This window comes from Polypterus senegalus, chromosome 8, assembly GCF_016835505.1.
Source record: "Polypterus senegalus isolate Bchr_013 chromosome 8, ASM1683550v1, whole genome shotgun sequence".
NCBI lineage: Eukaryota > Metazoa > Chordata > Cladistia > Polypteriformes > Polypteridae > Polypterus > Polypterus senegalus.
This window is the reverse complement of record NC_053161.1, coordinates 7,539,570-7,553,808: the sequence shown is the minus strand read 5'-3', so window position 1 is coordinate 7,553,808 and position 14,239 is coordinate 7,539,570. Positions and strand designations below refer to the sequence as shown.

General features: G+C 37.2%; 1 protein-coding gene across 1 annotated transcript in view; it reads right to left on the bottom strand.

The window, feature by feature from the left end:
- Nucleotides 1-14,239, bottom strand: part of fkbp4 (FKBP prolyl isomerase 4) — a 51,178-nt gene extending 36,939 nt beyond the window's left edge. Inside the window, exons 1-3 of the mRNA XM_039760656.1 lie at nucleotides 13,904-14,239; nucleotides 12,043-12,187; nucleotides 1,835-1,977 (exon numbers count right to left, since the gene is read on the bottom strand). Of these exons, the coding sequence (XP_039616590.1) occupies nucleotides 1,835-1,977; nucleotides 12,043-12,187; nucleotides 13,904-13,993 (378 nt within the window). The 5' untranslated portion in view covers nucleotides 13,994-14,239. The remainder of the gene's footprint in view (nucleotides 1-1,834; nucleotides 1,978-12,042; nucleotides 12,188-13,903) is intronic.

The window sequence follows — 14,239 nt, the reverse complement described above, 5'->3', positions numbered from 1 at the left end:
ATCCATTCCCATGAAAAAAAAATCCTATTGTTATTGGCATATTAAACATTGATGGAGTTGTATAAAATAATTTAAACTCTGCTTAATACTAAAATACATAAAAACAAAAGCAATTAGATGAAATAAATGAAAATTTAACCTCACTTTACTTTTTAATAACGTCTTTGTTTTTCACAATCGTAGATACCGTCGTTCTCGGCATACGGTATGCAGCAGCCACGTCCCGGTTTTGCATGCCACCTTCATACTTTTCAACAATCAATTCAAATGTATGTGAAAAAACACAAAATCACGTGAAAATTCACAGTTATAGCGCGGGTTGTTCACTGAATGCTAGCAACTGGCGTACTGACGCTTGTGGGCAGTTGTGGCTTTGTCTCGACAGAGGTAAACAAGGGTAGTGGGCGGGTTGTTCACTGAATGCTAGCAACTGGCGTACTGACGCTCATGGGCAGTTGTGGCTTTGTCTCGAGAGAGGTAAACAAGGGTAGCACGCGGGTTGTTCACTGAATGCTAGCAACTGGCGTACTGACGCTCAAGTTGGACTCATTCCAAAGCGGATGTATACCGAGGTACCACTGTAGTTTGAAATAGTGCCCTCCAAAGTCACTACTGTAAGATCTCAAGTCTTTTTACACTGTCAGATAGTTTAGGATTTGTAGTACAGAATGATTTAGCAATTACTGAAAATTCACAGCTGCTGAAAATGCCATTCTCAGACTAACTGCAGTTTTGCATCACATTTTGTCATGAAAATGAAGGCTCCACCACAGACTAACATGCTTAAAGTCCTTACACAACTTCTACAATATACAAATACACTAAGAACTGCGTGTCCTGTACCTTTGAGCAATCTGATTGGTAGGCTTGACTTCAGTGTGATTGGTCATTTTGTCTTTGGAGATGTGACAAAAAAAAAAAAAACGTGAGTGTGAGATGCACAAGGAGGAGTAAAGTCATATGAGGCATGATGAGAGAGTCGTCTTTAAAGACAGCGAGTATAATACCGGACAGGAGCTGAGACAATGCCCTGAAAATAACTAAAGTCTTAGAAGAAGGCTGTATGGGAGAGTACTCTAGAGATGCAGCGCTGGTAAAAAGAAGAAAAACACTTAATACAGAGGGAAAGTGCTTATGACACATGTAGGGTAAGAGACAGAAAATATTTTTTAATTATTCTATTGCCTTTCTTTGACAAGTACCATAGCTTGATCTGAACAAGCCAGTATTTCCATTCCATAACCGCCCATGTTATGTCATACACTTTTTTTTGTGCTGGGTAACATTTGAGATTTAGTTATATAACTTGACAAAGAAATATTTAAAAGCCTAGGAGGTACTAGAGTATGCACCATAGCATGCATAAAACTGACATGTCCTTATGTGAGAGCCAGCAGGAACAGCAAGTCACTAGTACCTTCAATAGCTTCATCATGTTCATCTACAGGTATCAATTTTGAACATATTGAGAGATAGAAGATTCAATGGTTAAAGAATAGCTTGTTTCAAACATCTAACCACATAGATTGTAGTTTTGCTACAGGTACAATTTTTATATGACATGTAATATTGCACTAGAATGCATATTTACTGTTGTACGTTTTGAGGTGCATAACATTCCCAGAGTTGGAAATGAAAAAAAAAATACAACAGTTATTTTAAAGTTGAATGAAAGCTTTGAAACTAATGCCAGGTTTGAATAACAATACATAATTTAGATTTATGTATTAGAAGGGATCAGTTTCAAAATAAATACATAAAGTTGAATAATACATTACTTCATATTATTTTAATATGTTATTAACAATCAACAAATAAAATCCACATCTCCTACCTCAAAAACCAAAGTAGCATTTGCTGGAATTTTAGGTGGACTTCCTGCTGAGCCATACGCATAGTCAGGTTTACAGATCAGTTGACAAACCTCTCCAATCTTCATTGTAGCAACACCAATATCCCAAGCTTTGATCACTTGACCTGCATATAAAAATTATGCAAAAATATTTATACTATGCACCAAAGTTTACATAGAAAGAAAAAGGGCTCCTTTAACATCATAGAAGTACAGCTCACTAATGACCATTGTCAACATTGTGCAATTACATTTGCTTATAATGTATTAAGTTTATTTTTTTTGTCAAAATCTAAACCAACACCTCTGTTCTGTGTTTAAATGATAAGTTCAGTATGGCTTGCAAATTGTACATATTTGGTAAGTTTTTCCTCCATGCCCCATAGACTGTAATGTAAAGCACCAGTGTGGGCACTTTTTAAATTTAACAATAGAATCCCTGAAGCCTACAAAAAAAACTTGTAATCCTGTGCCACCTTAAATTCCTTCGCTCCTCTCCATCAGCTTCCTTTGTTTTGCAAATGTGTTGATTAGCACAAGCAGTGTGCCATCTTATCCCCCCACCGCCGGAGTGGAGTCCCTTGCAAAATTCTCAGAGCTCAGGTGGCTTTATCTGGGAGTGAGGTGCCTGAAATTTTACAGGTTAAATAATATATTGTTATCTGGAATACAAACATTTCATGCGTGTTCCATGTCTACAATGATCTCTGTAAATGTAGGATGACAGAAACATCTGAACACACAGCTAAAACAGAAACTTTTTCCATGTTATACTAACAATGACGTGTATAAGTGTATGATGTGTGAAGACTTCAGCCCAAATATCAAATAAACACATGCGCTTTTATTCAAGAATATAACCAAAGATAAAACGTCATTCGATTTCCATGTTGCTGTCAATGAGTTAAAAGCCCAAACTCAAATGTCAATTGAAAGAAACTTAAGTATTCTTAAATGATGCAGAGGTAAGAATTACTGCCTTATAACCCAAAGGTACCAGGTTCAAAGCTGGGTGCTCTGTGTTTTGAGTAGTGAGATGCTATTATTATTACTATCATATAATAACACCCGGTGTAAATTTTGGCTACTTGTAAAAGTTAGGACTTGTTTTTTCATTATTCAGTTTTATTCTGTCAGTGATATTCATGAGGTACATCGAACTTGCCTCTCCCTTTCTGTGTTGATGGCATTTATCTCCCTTCTTTTCACAAGAGTAGCAATGACCACAGTTGGTGCTGCTCAGAACTATTTGTTGTACCAGCAATCAATGATACAAAATCCTGTGATCGCTATCAGACTACCATGTGGCACTTGCGCTTTGACAACTGACACCTGTGCAGAATGTATGAAAAACGACAGATTTGCTGTGATCTCGGACATATGGCAATGTTTTGTTAAGAACTGTGTTTGGAGTTACAACTCAGGGAAAAGACTTTCCAAATCTGTGGTCAAAAGACTTATAGACCTGTTTCTGGACAAAGGCAGAATAGTAACAACAGATAGCTTCTTCACAGCGATTTAGCTGGCTAATAGACTGCTGCACCGCAACGCAACTCTGCTTAGCACCATAAGTAAAATGGGACTTCCCCCTGCAGCAAAAGTCACTTCAGTACACGAGCATATCGTCACATAAGTGTTTAGATCTGGCAGTGCTGTGCTGACGGTGTATGCGCCCAAAAAGAAGGCTTTGATTTCAGTCTGCAACAGCCCGTGTAAAGTTTTGCTACCCGTAAAAAATATCCCTGATGGGACAGAAACAGACACACAAACACTGGTGAATCATAGTGCCAAGCAGAGTTGCGTTGAGATGCAAGAGTCTATTAGCCAGCAATAGGGCTGTGAAGAAGCTGTCTATTGTTACGGTTCTGCCTTTGTCCATTCTGATAGTGGTCACGGGACATTGTATCTTTGATTGCCAGTACAACAAATAGTTCTGAGCAGGCATCAGCCACAGTAGCAACTGTGGTTGCTGCTCTTGTGAAAAGAATGGAGATAAACCGCATCAACTTAGAGAGGGAGAGGCAAGTTTGTTGTACCACATGAACATCACTGAGAGAATAAAACAAAATAATAAAAAGAAGTGCTAACTTTAACAAGTAGCCAAAAATTTACACCGGGTGTTACAGACTGAAATCAAAGGCTTGTTCTTTTTGGGCATATAAACCATCAGCATAGCACAGCCATATCTAAACACTAGCGTGGCAAACTGCTCGCGTACTAAAATGACTTTAGCTACAAGTGGAAGTCCCATCTTACTTATGGTGCTAAGCAGAGTTGCGTTGCAGTGCACGAGTCTATTAGCCAGGGAAAGCGCTGTGAAGAAGCTACATGTTGTTACGATTCTGCCTTTGTCCAGTATGATAGCGGTAACAGGACATCGTACCTTTGATTGCCGTTACAACAAATAGTTCTGAGCAGGCAGGTCATCGCTGCTCTTATGAAAAGAATGGAGATAAATGACATCAATTCAGAGGGGGCAAGTTCGTTGTACCATATGAATGTCACTGAGAGAATAAAACTGAAAAATAAAAAGTGCTAACTTTTACAGATAGCCAAAATTTACACCGGGTGTTACTGACTCGATTCAAATTTATGTTTTTATTATAGTAATAATAATAGCAGCTATTCAAAACACAGAGCTAACTCAAAACACAAAGTGGAACTGCCAACCTTGTACTTACAAGGCAGCAGTTCTTACCTCTGCGCCATCCAAGAATACATATCAACTTTCTGTCTATTGACATTTGAGCTTGGGTTTGTAACTCATTAATAGTAACATGTAAATTGAATTTTTTTTTTTTTTACTTTGGTTATATTCTTAAAGGCACATGTGTTTACAGTAATCCCTCCTCGATTGCGGGGGTTGCGTTCCAGAACCCCCCATGATAGATGAAAATCCGCGAAGTAGAAACCATATGTTTGTATAGTTATTTTTATATATTTTAAGCCCTTATAAACTCTCCCACACTGTTAACAGTATTAGAGCCCTCTAGACATGAAATAACACCCTTTAGTCAAAAGTTTAAACTGTGCTCCATGACAAGACAGAGATGACAGTTCTTTCTCACAATTAAAAAAATGCAAATATATCTTTTCTTCAAAGGAGTGTCTGCATCAGAAGAAGAGAGTTTAAGAGAGAGCACGAGCGCTCGCAAAGAAAAGCAAACAATCAAAAAATCAATACGTGTCCTTTTAAGTTTGCCGAAGCACCGCAATAAAGCGGCATTTTCAGAGGAGCGTCAGTATCTTCTAAGCAAACAGCCTCTGTGCAACAGCCCTCTGCTCACATCTCCTCTGTCAGGCGCAGAGAGCGTCAGAGAGAGAGAGCAAGATTAAAGCAACAATCAAAAAATCAATACGTGTGCTTTTGTGTTTTAAATATGCCGAGCACCGCAATAAAGCGGCATTTTTTAGAGGAGCGTCAGTATCTTTTAAGCAAACAGCACCTCTGCTCACACCCCCTCCGTCAGGCGCAGAGAATGTCAGAGAGGGTGAGAGAGAGGCAGAGACAAGCAAACAATCAAGCAGTCAAAAGAATAATCAAGCATATCTTATAGCATTGAGGAGTTTTAGTTAATATGTAATACATACTGTGATTGGGTAGCTTCTAAGCCATCTGCCAATAGCGTCCATTGTATGAAATCAACTAAGCAAACAAACTGAGGAAGCATGTACCATAAATTAAAAGACACAGTGTCCGCAGAAATCCGCGAACCAGCGAATAATCCGTGATATATATTTAGATATGCTTACATTTAAAATCCGCGATAGAGTGAAGCCGCAAAAGTTGAAGCACGATATAGCAAGGGATTACTGTATTTGATATTCGGACATCTTCAAACATTATACACTTTACGTCATTATTAGTATAACATGGAAAAACTTTCTACTTTATGTATGTGTTCAGCATTTCTTGCCTCACATTTCCTTTCATCCTACACTTACCCTGATCTTTGTAGACATGGAACACACATGAAATGCATGTCTTCTAAATAACAGTACACTGTATTATTTACCCTATTCAACTCCAGGCACCTCACATGGAGATAAGGAGCCTTGAGCTGGGAGAACTTTTAGCCCGGGTTGAGCTCCGGGTGGAAGAGCAGGCTACGTGCTGCTTGTGCTGATCGACACATTTACAAAACAAAAGACACTGATGGAGAGGTGCGAAGGAATTTAAGGTGAGCCAGGATTAAGAGTTTTTTCATAGGCTTCATCAATTCTAGTCTAGCTCTTATCTCTTCCACCTTTACATTATAGTCAACTTTTTCTACCATCTCAAATCTAAACAGTATTTAATATTTGAAAAATGTCAGTGATTAAAACACTTGAGAGATTTTTGTATATAAATAATGTATTTGCATCTTATGAACAATTAACTTTCAAATTTAAACTCCCATCGACACAATTTTTCCATTACTTTCAAATCAGAAACTTTGCTAAAAGGAACCTGCCCAATTTTCCTCATCACCCATCCATTTCTATTCCAGAGACAATACTGAACAGTCTTGTCAGTATCTCAACAATATATAAAAACATTTTAAAGTCTAAGCCTTTCAAAGATCTTAGGTATGTTGGGGAAAGGATCTTTCACTTAACATCTCTAAAAAGGAGTGGAAGGCAGTCATACACATTATACACTCCAGCTCCATATGCACAAACCATTCAATCATTCAACTTAAAATCTTTTATCGAGCACATTTATCTCATTTAAAATTGTCCAAAATGTATCCAGGGCAAGATTCAACATGTGACCATTACAATTCAGCTCTCGACTCACTGGGACACATGTTTTGGGTGTGTACCAAATGAACATCATTCTGGACAAAAAGTTTTGAATACCTATCAGACAGCCTTGGTGTCACAATCTCTCCTAATCCATTAGCAGCTGTGTTTGGTGTACTCCCAGATGGGCTTAGAAGTGGAGAAGAACAACTTGATTGTAACTGCCTGTACCACATTACTAGCTCATAGACTTATCTTGCTCAACTGGAAAAACCCCAGCTCACCTGTTATAGGTTAGTGGATAACTGATGTTCTGTACTATCTGAAACTGGAAAAAAGTTCAATTCTCACTTAGAAGATCCGTGCAAACCTTTTTATGGCAACATCTAATCATTTAAATCTTAGACAAAGCATTTGTATATGGGAAAAGGACATTCTCCTTTCTATGTTGTTTTTAAAGATTTGCTCATGTTGTAGTCTCTCTCTCTCTCACATGGGGGTTGAATTTTGTCTTTTCAAGTATGACATGATTGTACAGAATGCTGGTTTCTTCAAATAAAATCAATAAAGATACAATATGTAACTGTTATTTTTTTTAAACTCTCATCTCCTTCAAAAGCCAAGTTGATGCATCTACCACAACAACAGGGCTCCAGACGTAAAAAGTAATTATCAGGCAGAGTGAACAAGTTAAGACTATGAAACACCTTTGTGCTTTTATTTTCTATAGACCATTTACCTCATATACCCTCTTTAAATCTCCACAGCATTTCATCACAGGCAATTACTGACACCACTATACATTTGTAGGTACTTCTGTATAAACCTCTGCTTAATCAATATTATATGTTTCCTTGTGTGTTTTGTGGTATTTTTCTTCCTTTTCACTTTTGCCACTCAAATTATCTTAATTATATTTAAAAATGTTAAAAATTAATTGCATTTTACTGCGACACCGTGTTTAATTTTCATTAACATTTTGTGAACCACATTGCTTATGGTTGTTATTGTTTTGTTTGCCACAGATGACCAGAAGTGCATTTCCAGATAAGAGATTGCAGAAATTTCCATTGACTTAAGGTTGTTTCATTGTTTTTCTGATTTCTGACTTTTCACTACACATTTTCAACAAGTCTGGTTTCTGTCTTAGCTTTGGTTAAAGTCGGATTGGTATTTCTGTTAACAAACTTTAACTTGCTTAAGACAATGTTCCAGCTCACTGTTAAATTTACAAGCTGACTCTCTTTTAACCAACTGTATAATGTATTTCCTGCAAGAATTAGAAGTAGTCATTAACAAAATTAATTGTTAAATAAAAATACATAACTTGTGCATAATTTGAGAGCGCAATATTGTGACCCATCAAGTTCAGTTGGAAAAAAAAAAAACAAAAAAAACTGTAGATGAGATTCATCACTTTTAACACAGAACCATACACAGACTATACCTGGTGTGAACACTGTTACATTTGTCTGTCCACGTATCCATTATCTGACCAGCTTATCCAGTTCATGGTTTATGGGATTTGGTGCCTACCCTGAATATACTGAGCACAAAACAAGATCCAACCTTGGATGGGGCAACAACTCCTCTTCTCACACATTGAACTACTCACCATTCCAAAATAAAAAGTAAAAATAAAATACATTTAGTTACTGTAATAAAATTAACTTGTTAATGTTTCAAAATGTCCACATGGGCCAGTTATTTGTTAATGTTTTGAGGCATAAGGCAAATCTCTGCAATCACACAACGTGCAATGTGTCTACAGAAGTATATAATCTCAGAAATCCACTATTAGCACAGCTACTGAAATGGCATACTTAATTCCTATAAACAAATCCTCAAACACTCAATTTGAATCATGTGTCTTGTTTTTTAAAAGTAAAGTACTATTCATGAGTTTACTAGTATAACAACTTGGAGTAAATATGTGCCAATATGTGGCACATATTTGGATGGTGGTGGTGCAAATTCCATCTCTAGTCATGACTAAATTCTGTGTTACATACAGTCAGTCCAGTTCAATGACTAATTGTGCATTATAATACACAGCTATAAGCAATGGCAAAGCTTTTATACAATGTATGTGGGATAGCTTGAAAACAACTGAACAAAGGGTCTTGTGCAGGAATCCTTAAATAGTAAGCTTAAACTGACAACATTGACTTCACACAGGTAGCTTTAATTTTTTAACAAATACTGACAAAGAAAGAAGATTTAGAAAATGAATGCATCAGGCATGTGACATTTGAAATTTATATGATTTGACTACTATAAAGGACTATTCACAAGTGTTATTAATCAGCTAATGTAACCCCCATAAACTTATGTAAACATAACTCTAATAACAGCAAATGCTGCTAACCTAACAAATTGACTTTTCTAACAAATATGCTATAAAAGTTATACTGTATAAAAACAGTCAAATGACAATATCCTGAACTGTCTTGGTATTCATGTGGTGATTATACAATAATGTTTTAAGTGTTTTTGGTATTAATGTTAAATAATATTTTTAGTAAGCCAATGAATAAATGTAGTTCATGCACCACTACATGCCTTTGGTTCATCTTGAAAACAGAAAAAAACCATATTGTAAAGATAGGTAATGCATGTTTTGTCAATCTTTATGGCTTTAATTGCAAGGCGTGGCAGAAAAGTAATGAGACTGGCAACACTGCAAGCGATCTGGCAACGCTGCGCTGTTGTCCTTGATAGAGCACGTGTATCAGTACACTCCCAGAGCTCAGTGCGAGTTTCAACTCCTTCCGTTAACTACGTGATTTTTGTGACTGCTATTAGCGAAGTTGTGTTTTTGGTTGTGCGTCACGCAAAATGGAACAGCGGAATTTGGAGCAACGTTGTGCCATTAAATTTTGTGTTAAGCTTGGAGAATCGGCAAGTGTGACGTTTGAAAAGTTAAAACAGGCCTATGGGGAACATTCTTTATCCCGAGCTCAAGTTTTTCGCTGGCACAAATCATTTTTGGAAGGCAGAAAACACGTTGAAGATGAACACCATTCAGGGAGGCTTTCAACTTCGAAAACCAATGAAAACATCGAACGTGTGAACACTCTTGTGAGATCAGACCGTTGTTTAACATTAAGAATGTTGAGTGAACAATTAAATTTGAACAGATTTACCGTTCAAATTTTGACTGAACATTTGCACATGCGAAAGGTCTGTGCCAAAATGGTGCCGAAAAACCTCACAATTGAGCAGAAGGACATTCGAAAAAACAAGTGTCTTGATCTTCTTGACAATATCGCTAATGAGCAAGAATTTCTTTAGTCGTGTGATCACAGGTGATGAATCATGGATTTTTGAATCATAAGATCCTGAGACCAAGAGGCAAAGTCAGGAGTGGCACACTGCAAACTCTCCTCAACCAAAGAAAGCTCGAATGAGCAAATCGAAGATCAAATCAATGCTGATTTGTTTTTTTGACAAAAGGGGAATCGTCCACAAAGAATTTGTTCCTCCAGGACAAACTGTCAACCAAGTTTTTTATGAAGACGTCCTTGAAAGGCTCAGAAAAAGGGTCATTCGCGTAAGACCAGACATTGCAGACAAATGGATGCTCCATCATGACAACGCTCCATGTCACACTGCCCTTACCATAACAGAATTTTTGACCTCAAAAAGGCATTCCTGTGGTTCCCCAGCCCCCTTATTCACCTGACCTCAGTCTGTGTGACTTTTTCCTTTTTCCTAAACTGAAAAATGTCCTCAAAGGACGTCATTTCGGGACTTTAGAAAACATCCAAAAGAGTATAACGGACATGCTGAAGACCATACCGGTTGAAGACTTCCAGCGCTGCTACTAACAGTGGGAACAACGTCTCCATCGGTGAGTAGCTGCATAAGGGAACTACTTTGAAGGGGATAACATTGATGTTTGAAAAAAATAAAAAAATCAGTCTCATTACTTTTCTGCCACACCTTACAAATATGTTTTTGGCAAAATCTGCAGATAATGAGATAGTGATCTATGGATTGGAAACTGTGCACTCCCTTTTAGAATGCAGCATTAAGTGGGTTTTGAGACCCTTAACTGTTTTAGGGAGGATGTGAACTTTTGTCAACAGCATGAGGTGGAGGTGCAAAAGGCGATAATCAGCTGTAAACATCAACAAAACTTGCCATTATGTTAAGAGTTAGACCCTCTTTGCTAGGAGGACTGTTTGACTCGTTGACTTGACATCAAATGCCTGCATGTGCATTAGTAGCATAGAGTAAACAACGTTTAGAACGGCATCTACATTGGGTGAGAGAGCAAAGTGAATGCACAAAGCAAAATACTCTGTGTAGGCAGCATTTTTTTCCAGAAATTGCCTTTCAGCTTATTAGTGACAACACAAACAGTTATGTAATAAGTAAGTAACAAGTATGTGAATTTACACAGTGTAGAGGCTCATGGGACATAAAACAAAATGATGTCTTAAATAAGTATATTATGTTGATGTATGTGACAAACCATTGGTTTGTGTGCTTTCTACATAACTGACTTTTTTGGAAAAATATTCAGCCCTGGGAGAAAAGGAAAAAATAATTATCCCTAAAAAGAGTTAAAAAAAAAAAAAACACTACACACTGAAATGTATGCAGTTGTTAAAAGAAATGATGAAAGCATAACTTAAGCAGAGCTCTGTTAAGTAATGTTTTAGCAGATTCAGTAGTTAGCTTGGTAAATGCATCTTATCATCTACTTTTTCTGCCATGTCTTGTCTCAGTAACAGACCTTTGAGCTTAGAGTTCTTTAGAGATAAATATTCTATTTGTATACACCAAGTAATACAACTAACGAAGAGAAGACTATTGTTTGAATGTTTAATTTTTTAGTCTGAAGCTGTTAAGTTTAACAATGGAAATGTCTGGCTATTTACATTTATTTTCCATTTTATATTGTTACTTGTAAGATATATTTCTAGCAGCTCCTATCTAATATGAAAACAAAAATATTCATCTAATAATCCTGATTTTTCTTAATTAGTTTAAGTAGTTGGTTTGCAACTAGTAACACAATCATAGATGCAGACAATTAACTCAAAATGCTCACCCTTCTCTATATGAAATATTTTCGGTCACTTAGGTTTTTACCAGTTCATGTGGTGGTGAGACTTTACTAGGAAACATGAAATCTGTAAGCATTATTAAAAAAAAAAAATCAGGTCCCCAGACAACTCTGACAAACATAAGGGCTCTTATCTTCTGACATTATACAAAGATAAATTTAGACAATTCATGTGTAACAACTGAAATAAACTAAAACACTTCTTATATCAGAAAATGTGCAACCACATCAAAAACAAAGTAAAAATAAACACATAGACAATAAATGGTTGTATACACTTTCATTGACTGCTGTATTTTCACTTACACAATAAAAACAAATTTATGGTCTGTGTTCAAACATGCTGTTGAATATACACCCTGTGAATAAGGCAGTAACAAAAACTTACCTTTTCCAAGTTCAAAAGTAAAGTGGCTATCCCTGTCTCGGCTGGAATCAAATTTGGTACCATCCAATAATGTACCTAGATAATGGACACTGACTTTGTCCCCAATCATAGGTGTCTCCTCTCCATATCCTTCCTTCTTTATTATCTGTTGACCAAAATAAAATACTTACATAAATAAAGGAAGAAATACAGCAGTCCGTTTACTGTATACAGTTGGTTAACTCAATGGAATATTATAGATAAATCAAAATCTCAAAACGTTATAACTACTCCTAATAAAGTTGAACACAAGAAGCAAAGCAGCAAGCAGTTCTTTCAAACCCATCTGCAAAAATGTGACTGTCTCCATGAGCATATCTTCTTTAGTAAAATATCACAGCAAATTACATTTTTTACTTTAACTCCCTTAGTTTCTGAACTTCTTTCTAAACAGTATATTAAACTACCAATAAAGATTACCTGCTACAAATATCCAAGTTGGATGGCAGGTACAGTAATTCCTTTGTTCCCTCTAGTCTTATTCTCAGAGGGTAGCAGAAGTCAAAAAACTGACATGGGTGTAAAGAAAAGGACAAGAGATAAACTGTAACTGTAGTACTAAGTCACTTTTTAAAATATTTCTACCTAAATAACCCTTGTGTTCTGATCAATGCTTGTCCAATTCTGGGCAGAACGGCACCTGGTACAAGAAACCGGTCCACCACATAAAACGATTGGATCGCCATGCCCACTACTGTTCCTGCCAGGCTAACTTTGACTGTAGAATTTGTTTAAAACATGCATCTCTGGGATAAGGGTGTTAAATCACAAATACAAGGAGCTAACGATTATATTACATTACTCTGGCGACATCACTGTAACAGGTTCAAAAAGGAAGACGCAGCAGGGCAAAAAAGTGGTTGCAGCACACTTTACTCTCAACAGTCTAGGAAGAATACACGAAAGTAACACAAAAACGAAGGAAATTAGACCACAGATATTTACAATTAGATAACACTCTCTTATTGTTATGGTCATGAGAGATGTCGTAAAAGAAAACTCAGGTTCCCTATGCAGACCCCCTGGCCCCTACGATCGTACCTCATTTTTATATCCCACACTTTCCCGTTGTCCCCCAAAAGCATCAAGAGATCCCCGCCTCCATTGCAAGCTCCTCAGTTTGAGGATACCACCCCTCTTCACGTCAATCATATTCCCGACGCAGTCCTCCACAAGACTCGACAGTACCTTAGCTCTTATGCTTCACCCTGGCCGGTATGCAACATTACAATGAGTGCACTCAATGTTAATTGTATTAAATAGCACCTTTTTTAATAAAAACAGACACACACATTACACTTTATTTCTTAACTACGTTTAAAAGGGATTCGACTATGGGTATACGCTGAACAGGCAATCATGAGCGTGCAACTACTCAACAGGTTGTGATATTATAAGGCCCCTCAACACAACAACGAACTTTTTCAAGCATTTGAACATCTAGTCTGGCGTGCTGTCTCAACCAGTAAAGTACAGTTCTGGTAAGAAACTGAAAATAAATGAGCACTCTACCACGGGAGTGACAGCTAGAATGAACATTGAATTTTTAAAAAATGGGAATACTGCACACCAGTCATATCCCTATTTCTTCCAAGAGAAAGAAGGGACTAAAATGCAAGTTACCAACAAAATGGTGATAAAAAAGTCATTATAAACAGTTTATAAATAACATAAGTATTAATAACTGGGCTTTGCAAATATTGAAAGATGTGAGAAATGCAAACTGGTTGCACAGAGGAACGGCCTTTGTAGGTAACCTCGCACCTTGCGCCGCCGCTGGCACTGCGCCCACATCACTACCACCTGGTCCTCTCGCTCCTACCTTTAAAACTCCACCATCCTTTTTCGGGCTGATATCCTCCCCTTCAATGGGTATCGTCTGTTTGGCTTCACCCACTTCTTCTGCAGTCATATTTGCTTCAACTTTTTAAACGAGACCCAACACCTGCAACGCTGAAAAGTGCAAACGTAAAGAAAACGCTAAGGTAAAATAAAGAATAAAGATGAAAACAAACCAGGGGTGGCTATATATAAGCACCGTAAGGTTTTAAGAAACTGGCTCTCGTGCGACTGCAAACACTGTTTTTGCTTTCTTGCACAGTGCAAAACCGCACACCTCTGGCCTATTAGCGCTCTGCTCGAACATTAAATCACTAAC